The 19,232-nt window shown below is 38.6% G+C and overlaps 1 protein-coding gene across 10 annotated transcripts in view; it reads right to left on the bottom strand.

Annotated features, from left to right (window-relative positions):
• Window positions 1-1,270: 1,270 nt before the first annotated feature.
• The window catches only part of Robo1 (roundabout guidance receptor 1), a 1,006,112-nt gene continuing 988,150 nt past the window's right edge, over window positions 1,271-19,232 (bottom strand). For all 10 annotated transcript variants that reach the window (XM_052740989.1, XM_052740992.1, XM_052740990.1 and 7 more), the window contains 3 exons: window positions 13,429-13,737; window positions 5,533-5,729; window positions 1,271-4,367 (listed from right to left, as the gene is read on the bottom strand). In XM_052740989.1, the coding sequence (XP_052596949.1) occupies window positions 4,353-4,367; window positions 5,533-5,729; window positions 13,429-13,737 (521 nt within the window). In that variant the 3' untranslated portion in view covers window positions 1,271-4,352. The remainder of the gene's footprint in view (window positions 4,368-5,532; window positions 5,730-13,428; window positions 13,738-19,232) is intronic.

Here is a 19,232-nt window from a genome sequence, read left to right as displayed (position 1 = left end):
ATTCACCTACTTGGGAGAGGTATGTCATGCTTGTTTCCTAGAAAGGAACTAACTTAGCAATCTTATTTAATTTCCTCCATGTAACTGCTCCATCTTCCTAGTGCTTCTGTTATGAATAAGGCAAATACAAGTTTGACACATGCTTACCATCTCCTTGTATGAGATGTGCCTCTAACAGTAAGCAGAGAAAACTGCCTCAGGATGGTTACTTAGCTGAAAGTGATACCTATACACTGAGGACTGGAAGACCCATTCCAGCCTTGGATATAGTACAAGGAAACTTAGGCCTATTTTGTGGATTAGTTACTCTCAAACTCTTTTGAGATTACTAGTCTTCCCTTCTTAAAGCGCAATAGCGCCTCTCATTCTCGTCTACCAACACCTGTCTCACATGGGGCAACGGTTCAGGAGACAGTGGTATCATGTGAAGTCCTGAAGAATTCTGAAGTCTTCGAGGCCACAGACAAATCCCCACATCTCAGGTTTCTCCAGATCCCAAACACAGCATGAAGGAGCAAAGGAACTCTTACCTTTGGCTCCTTGTACCTACTCCTCTTCAACCTAATCAGATATATCAGGGAGATTCAATGGGTATGGGGCACCCAGGATGTAGATTAAGAGTCAATAAATGTAGACCATTGACAATTTGACAATAGTCACGTTCAAGACCCCTGAATCCTGAAACCCCAATTTTCCTCATGTGGGGCCAGTCTCTGGAATTTAGATACTACCCTGGGGAGAAGGAAAGAGAGAAAAAATATCCAGACCACATCTGAAATTATTAAGAAAGCCAGAGATGACCCAACTCACCTGGGGACTATGTTGTATTGCTCCTTCATTCAGACTGAAGCACCCTTTTTGAGGAGAAGAGAGAGGCTCACAATTAGGCTTATGACAATGACAAGGTTCACAAAGTCCTTCTCCCAGGATGTTTACACAGAAAACCATTGCTGGGGCTAAGCCCCTGGTGCAGCTGCGAGCAAGATGTAGGCATTTCAAGAAATGCAGCTTTTTTTGAACCATTGCCCATGGCGGGGAGGACATTTTGGTGATGCAGCTGACTTTGAGTCACCCAAATTTCTGGAAGTAACCCCTCCCGAATTCAGTGATTCACTAAGCTGGATGTGTATGTTGTCATTTCATTAATCTGTGGTGGGGCTGTCTGTGGTAGATGGATGAAAGGATGTTTGCTCACATCTGCCCAGGAAAAGTCACATACACACCAAGGCTGCACTTTTTTTGTTACAACGCACAACAGTAGCCCCCAAGAGACACCAAATCCTTTTATTGAGATCTCAAGTGACATGTCTGTATTACCAACTGTGATACGAAAATTCCAGAAATACAATTCCACCAACTCATTTACTGCCCTTGCATCCAAAAGCAAAGAAGCAAACCAGAACACCACGCATTTACTCCCCAAGAGGGGATTTCACAGTGAATTTTACTTACCAGAAAACAGAAGCACCCTCATCCCGATACCACACTTATTCTTTTTACTTTCATGCAAACTTTGGGGAAACAAATCAGGTACGAAGAATGGGGACTGCATGTGTAGTGAAACTCAGTCCATAAGCATAACAACATTGTCTACTGTTTGTGGAGTTGACAGAGTCCATAGCCGGTACATTAACTCACTAGGTCATGACAGTAGCTCCATGAGGTAGGTGTCATTGGGTTTACAGGTGAAGTACCTGAGGCTTTGAGGGTAAGTAACATGTCCAAGCAAACACAGCCATGACAAAGCTAGGATTCAGATGCAGGCCCGACGCACAGGTTTTGTGTGTGAACTGCAGCATGTAACACAGAAGAGAGACAGTGGTTTCTCTGGCGTTTACCCACCCAGGAGAAGAGAAAAATCATTCATTGCGTATGTCTCTCCAGTGCTTTGTTTTTTTCAAAATAGCTTAGAAACTGGCTCCTTGACCTGTGGGTCTGTTCATATATTAAGTAGATGTTGATAATTACTTCATTTTTATAGAATTAAATTCCAAATCATCCCCCCCAACCCCCCGCATTGTTCCAATTCTTTTTCTTCAGCTTTTCAAATTCTGGTAAACACAAAAATTTTGGTAAAAGAAAAATTTAGATGTAGTGTGTGTGTGTGTGTGTATGTGTTTTCAAACCCCAGTATATTCTGCCGATCTTGACATTTCCAAGACATGGTACCCATCTCATCCATTCAAGTGAAATTCTGTAATATGGCGATTTAATTCATCATAATGTAGAACCTGGTATATAACTGGTACCCAAATTTTTAACATGGATCTGAAACTAGAAAGCAGGTGTTTACTGACAAGCAATGGAATTTATAAACTTTCTCTTACTGACAGAACATAGGTGGTTAAAACTTTACAAATGAGGTTAATTGTAGTTGAGTCCTGATTATTTTAGGAATAGGCTAACTGAAATTCAGACATACATATCTAAACAAAAACCACATGTCTCCCAGAGTTAGTCTCTGAGTAACACAGCTAACTTCAACTTAAGATTCATCTTCCATTTAGCCCACATATTTGAAATGAGATTTGCTTACAAGCAGAACCTGCATGCTCATAAAACAAATTGAGAACTTTTATTCTTTTGATAATATAGTGGTGAAATGTTAAGACAAAACAACTTTGTGATTTAATGGAATAAATCTGATAATCACACAATGGAAAAAATCAACGCAAGAAAGAATGATGTATTTGAGAACATTTTTAATAAATAATGTGACAAAATTACTTTTCTGATTATTGAATTTTCAGTATGCAAAATTATGGCTAAAAATAAGAGGTTTCTTACATGAACATAATGAAAACATTAATCACATGGATTGTTCCCTTAGTACTGCACACCCTTTCTATGGGACTTTTTCAAATTACCTAAATGAACACACTTAGTTTTTGGTGAATACCAGCCTTTTTTTTGTGGTTTAGTTTTGTTTGGTTTTGTGGGGTCAGGCCTGATACCTACGTATGACTAAAGGTTCATTTTGTTTTCTTCAAATAGCACCAATTATAAAGTCAATGAAATCCATATAATGTCAAAAAAATCATAAAACTCTACAGTCAGAGAGCATCACTTGGCAATTCTAAGTAGGAATGCCTCTGATGAGCTTCTAAGGAAATCTTATAAGATTCAACATTGGCCACAACAAACTTAACACTTCTTTTTTTTTTTTTCTTTCTTAAAGTCCAGGAAAAATTGGAACCATTTGGTTCACAGCCCACAATAAAGTCTGCACATGACCTCACCAGCTGTTATCATTCAAATATTGCAAATACAAACACAGAGCATTAACAAAACAGGTTAAAAACACTTCTCAACAGTTTCTTCAATGAGACAAAAAAGGTTAATAGTTACAATGGTTTACAAATAAAGTTTAGTGATTGTGCTTTTAAAACCAAAAAAAAAAAAAAAAAGATTAAAAACAGTGCATTACAAAAACAACAACAACAACAAAAAATCAAACAAACTTCCTTAAGTGGCACTTCTGAAAGTTGAACTGACACTACCAGAAGAAATTTAGGCCAGTTAAGATAGGGATGTCCTTACTCAATTGGTCATTAAAAACATCCACTTGCTTGCAATGTGCATTTGTAGTTGCTTTTTGATTGAAAAATAGAACAAGATTTTTGCTAGGCTTACTTCTGACAATGACTAGATAACCAGAGGTCCAACTGGCTTAGCCCTACTTATCCAAAAGTACATTTCCAAGAAGAATAGATTTCACTGATTGAAATGAAGACAAAGTAAAGTACCACCAGGAGTTGCAAAGAGTATATATTTACAATGCGTCTACCCCATTCAAATTATCTGTAGTTCTGTATTTGATAAGTTTTTAGTTTCTCCCAGCAAAGGGTGATATGAAAGACTGACCTTAAAATCATGTAAAATGAAGTATGCTTTAATTGGCATTAGCAGTTGGTCATATATTATATTTTGAGAGCCCTTGGCATGAGGATCATCACCTTGATATGTTTGATCAATATTTTGCTATAAATTAGCTTGATACATAAGCAGTGCAATGCCATATCTCAGGGGCAAAATGCAAAAGAACTGCTCTGATCTTTCTTGCTGGCTGATGGCTGAAGCAAGCAGTCAAGACACTTCTCTTGCTGGAAGTCAAGTGTAACGGTCGCAACAGTGAGGGGGGAGAGGGAGGTTCATCAAGGCTTAGACAATCAATCAGCAACAATAAAAACCCAAGACATTTTTTAAAAAACGGTATCCCAATAGGAGGAATAAAAATGACAATTTGTACATTCTGATTGCACGGAACACTTCATCTGGCATTGTGTGTCATCCGACGTGAGGCATCTGGAGTGATGATTTCACATTAATATCATAAGCCTCTCTGGTTGTCTTCAGCTTTCAGTTTCCTATAAGAGAGGAATTTTTGTTCAATTCAAAAATGAATCCAAAGGTAATTGTCTTATGCTTATTGACATCCATTGCCTGTGTTTTCTTCATTCATTTGTTGGGAAATGTTCATCACAGCTAATTCATTTTTCAACTTTAGTCTTTATTGCAAATCCTACCCTCAAACAAGTACCCAACTGTTCTGTACCATACTTAGATGTCACAGGGCAGGGCACAGGGTTCTGAGCAAGGAGAAGTGCTCTACCTCCCCACTTCTGCTCAGCACCATCTCTCCACTTTAATTCTGCATATGATTTTTAAATACTAGATTTAATGGCGAAGATCTTTCAGCCCCCTCTCTAAAAGTTCTTCCATTTAAAAGGCAAAGAAAAAAAATTAACTTTACAAATTTACTAATAGTCTGGCAGCATTTGAAGGAGAAGTTTTTCTTATTCCAAACCATAAGATTTCAACACAAGATGCATATGGTATTCAGTTACACATGATTTTGTAACATTGCTTCTTATATTTTGAAGGAAAACTCTCAAACTCATTTAACATCTACTTGAGATTAAACTTATTTATAAAGAAACAAATTAGTCTTTCAGTTACTTTTTATTAGCTAGAGAAAACATACTAAATTTCAAGGGGAAGGGACTTTTAAAACGGCTTCCAACTATATCTTGTATATTATTTCTAGATACAAAGAAGGGAAGAGACATTTATTTGACTTAGACAGGGTTCCTCTTCTGGCCAGGCTCCTTTCCAGAACAGTGAAGGTGTAAGAGAGCTGGAAGGTCAGTCAAATTAAGCATAGTGACAGATAATAAGATACTAAAATAAACACTCATATAATAACTCCCACCTCAGTGAGGTTTCATATGATACTACAAATTATATCAAACCAAGATATTTCTCAACTTGTATTCTGTCATATATTTTGTTATTTGGAAATATGTGAAAGAATATGAATTTTAGGTCTGCAAGGATATCACCGTCAACATTTAAAATTATGAAACGCATTCTAGGAAAATTCTTCAGTTCCCAGAACTTAAGGTGTCTAGGATACAGGAATTTTGTAACAAAATAGTTATATGTCTGTATGCTGACAGATGTTCATAATTTCAAGGGCTGACATCACAACTACAGTTTAATGTTTTAAAACGTGGGGAAGATTTGGCGTACCTCTAATTCTTCATTATTATCATCTCCTCTTTCATATCCCCCAAGAACTTGCATTTCTGCCATGTTTCTTCGACCTACATTCGCTTGCTCTCTTTGTCGACTTCCTGATCCTCGTGATGACATTGAGCTTGAGGAACTAGGATCTCGGGGGTTGTTTGACGTAGGGAAAGTAGGTCTACAGTACGGTGGAATATCCTCTGTGTAAAAAAAAAAAAATGAAAGCATGTGGAAAAGATGGAACACTTTCACCTTATAACTTGCCATTCCTGTTTATCTGCAATCCTGGATGGACAAACATGAGTGATTCTAAGGCTTAAGCATGAACACTACAGGGAGACTGAATAATGCAGGGCTGCTTTTTAAAAATGAAAATAACAAGTCTTGTTTTCCATGCATTCGTTAGGGACTTGGATTGACTCCACTCATAAACCAGTGTCCATCGCAAACTCACTTGGGACCAAGGCCATTAAAGGAGACAAGTCAAATGTGGAATCAATTGACTTCCAATTACATTTTTCATCATGAGATCTCAGCTAATTTAGTTTCTACTGCCACCCCCCTCTCCCCCAAAGTGATAGTAGACTCTGTGCTTAAAGGAGCTGTAATATGAACAAAGACAAAACACTATGTAAAGAAGGTCTTCTTATAACGAGTTAGAAGGAAGAAGTCATTTCCCAGTACTTGTTAAGCTTGGGGACAGACTCTCCCTATTGAGAAACCAACCTCAATGTATTTGCACCATTGAACTCTCAATCTCAGAAAGTGACTTCAAATAATAAGGCACTTGTGATAGTTTGAATGAGAATGGCCCCTACAGTCTCAAATATTTGAATGCTCGGTCTCTGTTGGTGGAACTGTTTGGGATGGATGAGGAGGTGTGGCCTTGTTAGAGGAGGTATGACACTGAGGATGGGCTTTGAGGTTTCAAAAGCCCAGCCACTCCCCATTAGTTCTTTCTTTGCCTTGTACTTTTGTATGTGATATAATCTCTCAGCTCCAGCACTATGCCTGCCTGTCTGCTGCCATGCTCCCTACCGTGATGGTCCTGAACTCACCCTCTGAAATGTAAGCCCCCAGTAAACGGTATCTACTATTAGTTGTCTTGACCATATGTCTTTTCGCAGCAATAGAAAAATAACTAAGATAGCACAATAGTGAATTATTTCCTGAATTTCGATCTCCTTACAACTTTAAGTTTACTGATGCTGAATCATTTAATTGATCACTTTCCCTCCATATCCTGTCTATACTCTGGACATTAAGTCCATTAAAACAAAACAAACCCTCTTCTGCTTACTTTCCCCTGCCCTGTCAGCCCCCAATGCTTCTTTCATTCCTTCCCTATCCACACTGCCTGAGTGGAGCTTGATTTCTCCTGGGTCCACTGATATTCTCTCCAGCAGAAGATAAGGAGAGGATCAAAGTCCCCTCCTAGATCCCCACTGTTCCTCCATCATTGCATGACCACAGTCTCTTCTTGGGAGACATGAGACCGTGTACTTAGGAAGCCAGTCACAATCCTCAATGGCCCCTTGTTCTTTTCATTCTGCCATCACTGCCTCAATTCACAGTTCTGACTCTTGGGAGTTTTCTCCTCATCTGTAGTCTCTTTTCACATATCTTCTTACACCTGTTTCTTGCTGGTGACTTTCATTTCGTCAAATGACAGTATGTTCAAATCTTTCTGGCTAAGAACTCGGCCTTAACCCTATTCTCCTCAGGAATCAGTGTGTTCCTTCTTTCCTTGCTGAACAGACAACCTTCTTAAAAGGCAAATTGGCTCAAAATTGGCAGTGGGAGCTCCTAGTCACTCTGTTGATGAGATCTAATGGTAAAATCTACATTGCCACTATAAAACTGAGAAAGTTGACGGGGCTAACTACATTTCAGTCCTCATAGCTCCGACTTCTCGCTGTTCTTACTCAAGTGCAACAATATTATTCTTTTAGCTTTCAGCTCTCCTCCTTCCTTATCTATCTTCTCAGGATGTGTTTTACATCTAAGTGTGAAAAAGAGTGCCTCCCGAATGTCAGTGTCCTGATATTTTCTCCTGTATGTGTGAGCACGTGTGTGTGCGACTACAAGCTTCTTGAGGTCAAAGTTGAGGCTTACAGACATCTGAAGACTTATTACTATAAATATAGCACAATGGGTGTTTGATATGTGTAGAAATAAATCAAAGAGAGGTAAATGTCAGCACAAAGGATCAGACCTTCAAGTTTAGAAAAGCACTTTCCTTAATTAAAAATATCCATTCATTACATATGTAAATCAGGGTGCCTCTCTTATTAAATAAATAATGTAAATTGAATCAAGAAGGTGAAAATTACAGCAATGCTTAGCAATGATAATTTAATGATATACACATGCAGGGTTATGGTTCAAATAAAAATCTGGAAAATCAAAGCATAATGACTGAATCAGCTAAGTGCTGGCTGGATAAGTTTCCTTATTTCTATATCAACGGTTTCCAATTTAGCTCTATAGACAGAAATAATTTTATAATGTAACAACTACTTAGTACATTTCTGAGGATGGATTTAAACTCCTTTTCCTCTTGGCTTTGATTCTGTCACATCCAGCTCTTTGTTGCCCTGCAGCTTTCTCCTCAAGCATCCCTCTTACTGTGGAATTTGCTCATCACCACTAAAGTGGTCCTTCTTTCTGGCCAGACATGGAGTCCATAACTGACATCATGGTCTTCAGTGTATGAATCACTGCTTGGAACACAGGGCCAGGAGTCAAAAGTTCAGTGCTAGATCAGCTTGGCTTTAATGGCCAGAGATAAGCTAACAGGTTGATATTACCAAGGACTCCACGGTCACATGGCGGCAGTGTTTGTGTTAAAGGCACAGTTCTGGAGCTGCACTTGACGCCCAAGTCCAAGTTTGCAGCACATGCCCCACTTTGGTCCCAGAACAAAGGGCAACTACTCTTCCTGCTGCAAGCAAGTTAGTGAACACACAGAGCAACTGACTGAGTACAAATCTTGCTGAAAATACACTCTAATAAAACACAGTAAAAGTCCTAGTACATTTCTCATGTTAATTCCTCCATCACTCCCTCCTGCCCCCTCCATCATTCTTTTCTTTTATCTTTTCCTTTACTCTTTTTGTTTGTTTATTTGTTTTTCATGACAGAGTTTCTTTGTGTAGCCCTGGATGTACTGGAACTCCCTCTGTAAACCAGGCTGGCCTTGAACTCACAGAGATCCACCTGCCTCTGCCTTCTGAGTGTTGGAATTAAAGGTGTGCACCACTGCTGCCCAGGTTTTTATCTTTTTTTTTAAAACTCTTTCTCTTGCATGGCCTTTTTGTTATAAATATATATATATATTTATAACAAAAAGGCCATGCAAGAGAAAGAGTTTAAAAAAAAGATAAAAACCTATATATATATATATTTATAACATATATATATATATATATATATATTTATAACAAAAAGGCCATGCAAGAGAAAGAGTTTAAAAAAAAGATAAAACCTATATATATATATGTTATATATATTATATATATAATATATATAATATATATATGTTATATATATTATATATATAATATATATAATATATATATGTTATATATATTATATATAATATATATAATATATATATAATATATATATATATATATATATATTTCAAATTTCTACCGTTTTGGCCCTCTGGACAAATTTCATGCAAGCCTTCTCATCTTAACCTTCTGATTAGAATTCCTGCTCACCACCTCCTGTTTGAATGTGAAATGTCTCCCAAGCTCCTATTTGAAAGCTTCCCTACTGGGCAGTGCTACTCTGGGAGGCTGGGGAACCCATAGGAGGGGGCTAGATTGGTAGAATTACTTCAACTGAGGTGGTGGTGGGTCTCTTCAAGTACTCTATGTGCTCCTGATTTCTGCTCTGCTCCCTGCTCTGTATCACATTTCTACCACTATACTCTGCCATGTGCTCTCTGCAAGTGTGAACCAAAGTAAATCTTGCCTCTCATAAGAGATTTTATCAGATATTTTGGCCACAGAAATATGGAGGTGACTAATACATGTTCCTTTCCAGATTTCCACGCCCTCTTCAGTTCTCCAGTCTGGCTTCTATTCTGACAGTCAAAGTTCTATTCTTGCAATCAAAAGTTCTGGCTACTATTCTGACTACTGTAGTCAAAAACAGTAATCATCAGCACTCGGGAGGCAGAGCCAGGCGGATCTCTGTGAGTTCGAGGCCAGCCTGGGCTACCAAGTGAGTTCCAGGAAAAGGCGCAAAGCTACACAGAGAAACCCTGTCTCGAAAAACCAAAAAAAAAACAAACAAACAAACAAAAAAAAAACAGTAATCATGGAAGACACATTCCAAAATTTTCTTTTTCTCATAAGACTATATCAAACTTTTACCTTGTAGTGTTTCATACTTCTTTCTTTTGGGGGGTACTGGTCATATGCTGCACATACATGCAGCCATGTCTAGCATTTTTTCCTCTTGCCACTTTCTCATGTGTGATACACATGGTTTACGTGTGTGGGTACATGTATGTGTGTACGTTTGTGGGCATGCATTCACACGGATGCCCGAGATTGATGTCTGGAATCATCTCCCTTCACTCTTCCATCTTATTTATTGAGGGAGGGTCTCTTGGTGAAACCCAGAGCTCGCTGATGGCTAGACTTGCTAGCCAGCTTGCTCTTAACATTTCCTGCCTCTGTATTCCAAAGCTAGAATTCTAGGTGGACTGACATGCCCATCCCGCATTTATCACTGGTTCTGGGCATTGGAATTCTGGTCCTCACGCTTTAATTGCTGTGTCATTTCACAGTCCTCTTGTGTATCTTATCTCCATTCTTTCTAGGAGTGTGTGTGTGTGTGTGTGTGTGTGTGTGAGAATGATGCTAACATTGAACTCAAGGCTCTGTTGTTAAGCAGTCTACCATCCATCTACTTCTTATCCTAGAACACTATTTTTAAAATTATTTTTAGAATTTCATACATGAGTATGACATATCTACATCACTCCCTCCTTCAAACTCTTCCCATGCCCTCTTCCCTAATTCATGGCCTCGTTTTAAAAAATTATTATCGTTATATACACTCATATATAGAACCCACTGAGTCTGTTTAGTGTTGCTTATCTGTTCATGTGTTCAGGACCAACCATTTGGGATTGGACAATTTATGTGAAAACTCCTCCTTGGAGGAAATTGATTCTCTCTCTGTAGTCTCTCTCTCTCTCTCTCTCTCTCTCTCTCTCTCTCTCTCTCTCTCTCTCTCTCTCTCTCGTTTTTTTTTTTTTTTTTTTTTTTTTTGACACAGGGTTTCTCTGAAACACAGCCCTAGCTGTCCTGGAACTAGCTCTATAGACTAGGCTGCCTCTGCCTCCCAAGTGCTGGGATTAAAGGTGTGTGCCACCGACCCACCCCTCCCCGCTTGCGCTACGTGTAGCTCTTTATTTAGGGATAGGACCTTATGGAAACTACCCTGTCCATTTTGGCATGTCAACTGGTGGTGACATTATGTTGGTCTTTTTCATGCATAATGTTGAAAGTTCATGAGTACATTTTTCTCTTTGATGTCTAGGGTGTACTACATAGCAGTAGGCATCCTGGTCATTTGGATCTTACACTCATTCTGGCCCCTCTTCTGTGATGTTTTTTCAGCTTTAAGTATGGGGCTTGCCTTGAAGATACATGAACTGGGGTAGTCCTACCCAGTGGTAATGCTTACAAACCACAATGACTGGCCCAGCAAGATATCCCCAATGGTACACGAGTGGGACTTTTATCTTTGGTATGACCAACATTGGTTTACTTGGACTTAAAGCCTGTCTGATAGGAGGGAATGCCTACCTGGGACTGTAAACCTGCCTGTAGCTGGGGATGGTACAGAGCCTAGAACAGAACCTTCTACCGGCATTCTTTGAAGGTAACATAATGTCTAACCATATTCTACATGCTCATCCTTATAGTCACAGGTAGTATAGCTCTCCTCTCTCATCAAAGATGCGTATTTTTACTAGTGATGGAGACTATTACAGAGATCCACAACTGGTTAAAATGCCGGGAATAGAACACTATTTTTTATGTCTTAGCTATCATGACTGCTTTATCTTCAGAGTGGACAATTTCAGTGTGCTTTACAGAATGTGGATTCTCTTCCATTCATAGAATAATCCTGATATCTTGGGACATTTCACTGGGATTTAGCTGCACTCATCATCTCTGTCTAGTTTTGTATTCACTGGCTTCATGCTAGCAGCTAGATTTTTAGCTTTGGGAAGCGTTCATACAACAGAGGGGACCAACCGGCTACAACATAGGTGTCGTTTTGTTTTTCCTCCTAGAGAATAGATTCATAAACATTTACCATGCCTCACTGCTGACACTGGGTCTTTAGAATTCAGAAAGTCATTAGCTCAGCACCACTTGCTCTAGAATCCACTCCTACTCCATCCCTTTCTCCTGATCTTTTAATTCAGTTTTTTCAACTCTTAATGACTGTATTCGTGTCTATGTTATAGTCAGCATCTAAGTAAAAATAAAACAAACGCACCTTCCTTATGACATCTACGCATTTCTCATTTTAATTTGGCTAGCACATCTGACACACAGGGCCTCACAGTTACCTTCCAAATAACTCCCCTTTTTACAGCATTGTTTCAACTTATATGTTGCTGTGGAATATTCCTTTATACTGTGTGAAAACATGCCACTGTGATTGGTTTAATTAAAAAGCTAAATGGCCAATAGCTAGGCAGGATTTTTGAGGTAGAGGGAATGCTGGGAAGAAGAAAGGCAGAGACGTGGGGAGTCACCAGCCAGATGCAGAGGAAGCAGGACACGCAGGAGATGAGGTAACAAGCCATGAGCCGCGTGGCAGCATGTAAAATAATAGAACTGGGTTAATTTAAGTTATAAGAGTTAGTTAGGAACAAGCCTAAGCTATAGGCTGAGCTTTCATAATTAATAATAAGTCTCCCTGTGGTTATTTGGGAGCTGGCTGGAGGGACAGAGAATGGCTTGCTATAATATTTTAACATTTTATTGGTTGTATAGTGCTACTATGTCTACCTGTGACCTGCCCATATTGGCTATTTTTACATTTCCTTCATGTTATTTTAACTCACTTTACCTTTCATACCTAGATTATTACTGCAATACCACACCTGATATTTCAGTCTCCCCTTTCACTATCCTGGGCTGGTAGTTATTCTTCGAAGCCACAAATCACATTACATCATTTCTTACTTGAAAGTCTTTTTTAAAAAATTAAAGTTAGCATACAAAGAAACAGGATTCACTGTGATATTTTCAATTTCACAAATTCACCTTCCTCCCCCCACCCTCCTCCCTCATGCCTCTGACCAGCCTCTGGGGAGTTCCCTTCCTCCCATCAAATAGTCATTTTTTTACATTTCATGTCACATGTGTTCTATTACCTTCTCTTCCTCATCCCCAGCAAAATGGCTCCCTGCTGCGGATATAATACATCTAAAATTCTTTCTCATGGTATCCTTGGCTTTTCCAATCTGGTCACTTTCCTAGATTTGTCTTTAGCTGTTGATCCCTGGTCCTATTCTCCAAAAACTGGAAACCGCTGATCATCAAACATTTATTTTCAAGCTTTCTTCACTTTTTATCCATATACTTCCTTTACCTGATATCTACAGTCTCCTTGTTTACTCTGCTGAAAGCATGCTTTCCCTTAAAATCTAACGAAAAACTCAAATTCAATTCATGTGGCATCTCTTCAAAGAACTTTGTGTGATGCCATAGACTGGAACCGATTGTATTACATAAGCTGAGCGCATTCCCACACCAATGTTAGAAAGGTCTTAATCATACTTCTTTTCATATAGTCACAGAAAGTCTACTAAGGGATTCTGTGTTTGTCTGCTGTTTGGAAAACCAGTACCTTGGACCAGGTGCGTCTTGGCTGGAGGAAGGTCTCTCTTTGCCGCCTTGTTCCCCCGTCCTTTCCCATCATTTTGCTGTTCCTGTGCTTCTCTGGGGTCACCTGGGTTTGTTCGCAGGTCAGGGACTTGTCGTCCATCCAATGCTTCTCTCCCCTTGTAACTGCCTCCTTTTCTGTCCGACGATCTGTCTGTTCTTGCTTCTATAGAGGCGAGTTTGGGCACCATTACAGGCCGTACCTCCAGCTGTGCCTTGGACTGGACAGTGGGCGATTTTATAGCAGGTGGTGGTACCGGAGGGGGTGGAAGATCTAAAGAGAACATTTTGAAGGCGTGAGATCTGACAGGTCGAAATTCGTCAAATGTAGGTTTACCATTGGAGTCATATTCAGTTTTTGAAATATTGTACTTTACATGGACTAGAGCAATTGAAGCTAACAACAATTAAGACTGATAACTTTAATATTTATCATCACCCAAGCATAGAAAAACTGAATGATAGAATCAGGACTTGGAGACTATCTACTACGGGGCTAGCCTCTACTGTGCATATGCATTATAATTTTTCCCTACTCCAAGCAGCACAACTTCCTCTTTGATTTCAGCATACTTTCCAAGGTCCTGGATGAATATTCTCTTACATCTTTAGGCAACCTCTTCAAATTGATTAAAGCTGGCACTTAAGTTTTAATTGCCATCGCTAATCTGGCCTAAATCCCTTCTTAATGTGTAGGTAAAAAGCTCTACATAGATTTTTAACTTATTTTCTGATATCAAAGCTGCTTACTATCAGACCAAAGACTAATGCCCTTAGATTCTTAATCTGAATTTTACTGTTCTTTTCTTATTTCATTTGATCACACATAACTAAAGTTCAATCAAGGCCTCTCTTCACTCTGTACCCAGACATTTTAAACCAGATAATTACTGGTAGAAATGTAGGTTAATTTCTTATTTTATATGAACAACTATATCTAGTAGTTACATTTCAAGCAATATTTTGTATAAACCATATTAATTTAAAGTCTTTACATCATGAATGTATTCTAAAATGAAACTATGCATATTGTTGAAAACCTAGAAAGTGCATTCTTCTTAAGCAGTACTGCAGTTCATAAAAGTGATTCTTAGAAACATTCCTTGAATAAAGAGAAATACATCTTAATAGTGTTTGGTAAGTTAACATAATATGAACAGCTTTTCAAGGAAGGGCTAGATTGTAGTGTGATAGATAGATTACAATAAAAGGGATTTTATTCCAGGAGACTAAGAGGTTATTATAATAGTCTATATATGCAAAGATAGGGGATGGAATGTTACAATGGAGTGTTTAAAGGAGAGCAGAGAATTCATCTGAGCAACTAAGGAAGAAAATTAGTATTATTTAATGATCAATCACAGAATACAGTATTGGGGAGGGGAAGCGATCAGAGATGACTCCCAGGGCCTTAGTTTACTAGTAGATGTGAAAACATACTTGTAGGTGTTGAGTGTAGCAATGAGAGAGTTTTTGTAAAGATGTTTGAGTTCAATTTTAGGAAAGGGAACAGAAGGGGCTTTCAGAGAATCCAGACAGAAAGGAAAAATAGTCATGTGTATAATGCACATTTTTTTTTAATTTATTTTAATTTATTTTGCAATACAATTCAGTTCTCCCCCCTCCCGTCCCCCTCACCTTCCCCCCAACCCCCCCCCCCCCCCCGTTAAAGGCTACGCTCACAACCAAAAATATAATGCACATTTTAAGAGCAGCCAAAATCAGAGAAAGAGGAATCAACATTACTATACACTCAGTCATGTCTGTAGGTAGAGCAATGTTTTCCAAATTTGAAAGGCAACATTAAAAAAACAAAACAAAACAAAAAACTAGCCGGGCCGTGGTGGCATATGCCTTTAATGCCAGCACTTGGGAGGCAGAGCCAGGTTGATCTCTGTGAGTTCAAGGCCAGCCTGGTCTACGGAGTGAGATCCAGGACAGGCACCAAAACTACACAGAGAAACCCTGTCTCGAAAAACCAAAAAACCAAAAAAAAAAAAAAAAAAAAACCTAAAAGGATTCATAAAATATTTTAAAAAATACTTAGTATAATTTCAGCCTTGGGATTTCAAATAAAAAGTATTCATGATAAAAAAATTACATAGTAAAAATGTCAGTCATATTAGAATTGAGACATGCCAATACATCTTTTATCTCCTCATCGCCATTTCAGTCATGAGTATGAATTATGAAGAGTGACTAGTTTAAACAGTTTTCTATAGCCCACTTCCCCAATTACTCTTATATAACAAAACTGGGATGAGTCACATGACTCACAAGAGCACTATCTACAGTCAGGTTCTATATGAAACAGTTATATGGAGCTATGGATAGTATGTATCTATCTGTAGGTGGTAATCTAATAAAAATCATCATATAAAAACAAACAGCCTTGCATTTTTATTAACATGAGTTGTATCATGTCTCCTTTTCCCAATCATGTAATCGTACACTTCTCCAAGTGAATAGATTCTTTTTTTGTATAATGTTTTGTTCAATAAATGCATCATTAGTTAGCTATTCTCCACAGAGGAACATACAGGTCATTTACAGATTTTTTACTGACATTAACAGTGTTCTACTAATTATCATTTTTATGTATCTACATGAGAAATTCTTGAATATCGAAACTATACCTTGAAGGACTTAGAGATTAGTTAGTAGTGAGAATGCTTGCTTGGCATGCACAGTGTCCAGGGTTTGATCCTGAACACCAAATATAACATGGCACAGAGGCATATGCCTGTGATTGCAGTGTTCAGGATGCAGATGTATGAGAATTCAAGGTCCTCTTCAGCTACACAACAAGGCCCAGGCCAGCCTGGTCTACGTGAGACCTTCTCTCAAAACACCACCACAGTCAGAACAAACCTTAAAGATTCTTACTATGATACTAAATGAAAGAACTGAAGAGTACTAGTTTAATGTAGGATCTCTCATTCATTTGTATATTTATATGTGCATTTGTGTACATATTTATTTATAAAAGGAACCACCTCTCTTTCCCCCTTTTAACAAAAAGTAGATCTTTTTAAACTAGTTTTCCTTTGACACTGAAGGCTGAAGCTATGACATCAGGATAAACTGTACTTGACTCTAAAAGAAGAAAGTTTGAACTATCATTTGACTACTTGCTATTTTCTTTAGGAATCCACTATAAAAGAAGAAAACAAAACACGATGTAGCCAGGCATGGTGGTGCATGCCTTTAATCCCAGCACCCTGGAGGCAGAGGCAGGTGGGTCTCTGTGTTTGAGACCAGCAACAGCCTAGACTACAAAAAGAGTTCTACAAAGGGCTACGCAGACAAACTCTGTCTCAAAAACAAACAAACAAACAAACAAAAACAACAGCAATGCAAAAGTTTTTGTTACTATATTTCACAGCTTACTGTGTAATATTGTCTTGCTAATAATCTCAACACATCTGTGGCCAAAGTATAGACAACAGCAAAATTTCCATCGAGTTCTAGAATCCCAAGTACCATATTCGTCGTCCCACAGATAGGCAGTCATTACTGCATGGATATTCCCCTTTGGTGACTGCCTCAATGGAATTTTTGCGGTATTTGTTAATATATATATATAATACATATATATATATGTATATATATATATATTATATGGTGTTTGTTGTTGTTGCTGCTGCTGTTTTGTATCGCACGCACAAATTGAAAGTGAAGAAGACAAGAAAGAGTTCAACCATCAACTTTAATCCTTGGTGTAAACCGTGGGATGTAACGCAGAGCGGCTTGAAGCTGGGGATGAGAACAGAGGAGGAGAAGCGAATCCAAAGCATCCCTGCAGGCAAAGGCCCTGAGGGTCTGTGTACCCACTCTGCTCTGCTGCTGCCTATTGCAGTACACCAACTGCAAACACTTTCTCAAACACCAGAGACTGTCCCTTTCACTAAACAATAAGCTATCCAGGCTCATCAGGGTATCGGAGGTTATGCTTCCTATTATCATAGTATCAAACAGCGTCCCGGGAATCCGAAGTTCAAAAGGAAACATACTACTGGATATTCTGGACAGAGGTTGTCTACAACTCAAGTCAAAAAGAGAACTAAGTGACCTTGCTAAGAATAGTAACTTCCTGCATATAACTGTCACTGTACCTAACTGAGCGAGAGAAATGCTAGCAGGTTTGATACGTCACATAAAATATTCTACATAAAATCTTCTTTCTAAGGTATTATGAAATGATTATGAAGCTAAACTCGAGGTTACTTTCACATGAACAATTCTTTATTTCCCTTATCGGTGAGTAGCACTTTACCCCAACTTATGCGTTAGTTTAAAGTAGATTTAAAAAAAACTAGGGAATTAGAATTATAAAAATCTTATAAAAAAGATTTAGTTCAATTTTATTTTTGTCCATGTTTGCCTGCATGTATGTATGAGCATCACATGTATGCCTGGTGTCCTTGGAGGCCAATAAGGGTGTTGAATCACCTGGAACTGAGGTTACAAATTATTTAAAGCTTCCACGTGGGCAATGAGAACTGAACCTAGGTCCTCTGCAAGAGCAGCAAATACTCTTAACCTCTCATCCATCTCTTCAGTCTCTCTGTCTACTCTTATTAACACCTTCCCCTTTTACAAGACTCCCCAGATAGGAAAATGTCCCTCATATAAAGTAATATACAGGAATGGATCCTGCCAGAGCAGCATTAACTTGCTAGACAGAGTCAATGCTCTATTTACTTAACTGCTTAAAGTTCCAAGACCTGGTAATTAATGAGGAATCAAGTCAAAATAACATCATTCTAAAGAGGATGGTGAATTTATAATTTATGAAAAGTAGGACTGAAGAAATATTATAGATTTGGCTTTTAAATCAAATATGCAAATGTATTTGGAAGGTTGAAAAGCGGGGGAGGGAAGAGTCTATTAGAAGGTTCTAGAAATGTACTCTAACTCTGCGAGACTTCCGCTAATAAATATTCATATATTTTAATCCTATCCTCCATCTGGGTTAAACTTGAGGGTGGCAAACGTGAAATAAATAAATAAATAAATAATCAGTCCTGTTCATAGAACTGGAGGATTCGGACTCTGCTTTGCAGGCAAGTGTTCCCTGGGTGTTCGTGAAGCCTTATATTTACCTACAGGGCAAGACATGGTCACGAGGTTGGAGGGGCTGGTGGGCTCTTATGCCGTGAATTATGTCCTTGCCAAAACTACACTCAGAGTCACAACCCCCACTATCTAAGAACGTGAGTGTATCTGGAGTCTTTTGAGAAGCAATAAAATTCAAATGAGCTTACTAGATGGGGTCCAATCCAATAAGACTAATGCTCATATAAAAAGAGTTCTGAGAACACTTACAGACTAAGGGGAGTCAGGTAAAAGTCACAGGAGGGACGCCTCTGAAGGATGCAGCCCTGCTCTGAAGGATGCAGCCCTGCTCCAAACTCAGTCTTGGACTTTACCCTCCAGAGCTCTGAGGAAATGCAGGGGTGTTGTTTTCATTGTAAATTCTGTGGTACTGTTTTGTGACAGATGAAGCAACAGATAGACCAGCTAAGAGGGATCCTCAAAAACTACACTTTATTGACCCAGAAGGAGGTCCCGTTTATTCTTTTGAAAGCTTTAGAAAACAACTGGGGAAATTGAAGTTTGGGTGATATTTATAAAGCAAAGATGCTATAAACTTGAGAATGTCACCCATTTTGGACAGTGTTCTCATAACTGATACATAATAACTAGACTCATCCATTCCAGTCAATACCCTGCACTTACAGAAAAGGCAAAAAAACAAAGCCAAAA

The sequence above is a fragment of the Peromyscus californicus genome, unplaced genomic scaffold (genome assembly GCF_007827085.1).
Source record: "Peromyscus californicus insignis strain IS unplaced genomic scaffold, ASM782708v3 Scaffold_16__1_contigs__length_79575227, whole genome shotgun sequence".
In the NCBI taxonomy this organism is placed as follows: domain Eukaryota; kingdom Metazoa; phylum Chordata; class Mammalia; order Rodentia; family Cricetidae; genus Peromyscus; species Peromyscus californicus.
This window is presented reverse-complemented; position numbering and strand designations above follow the sequence as displayed.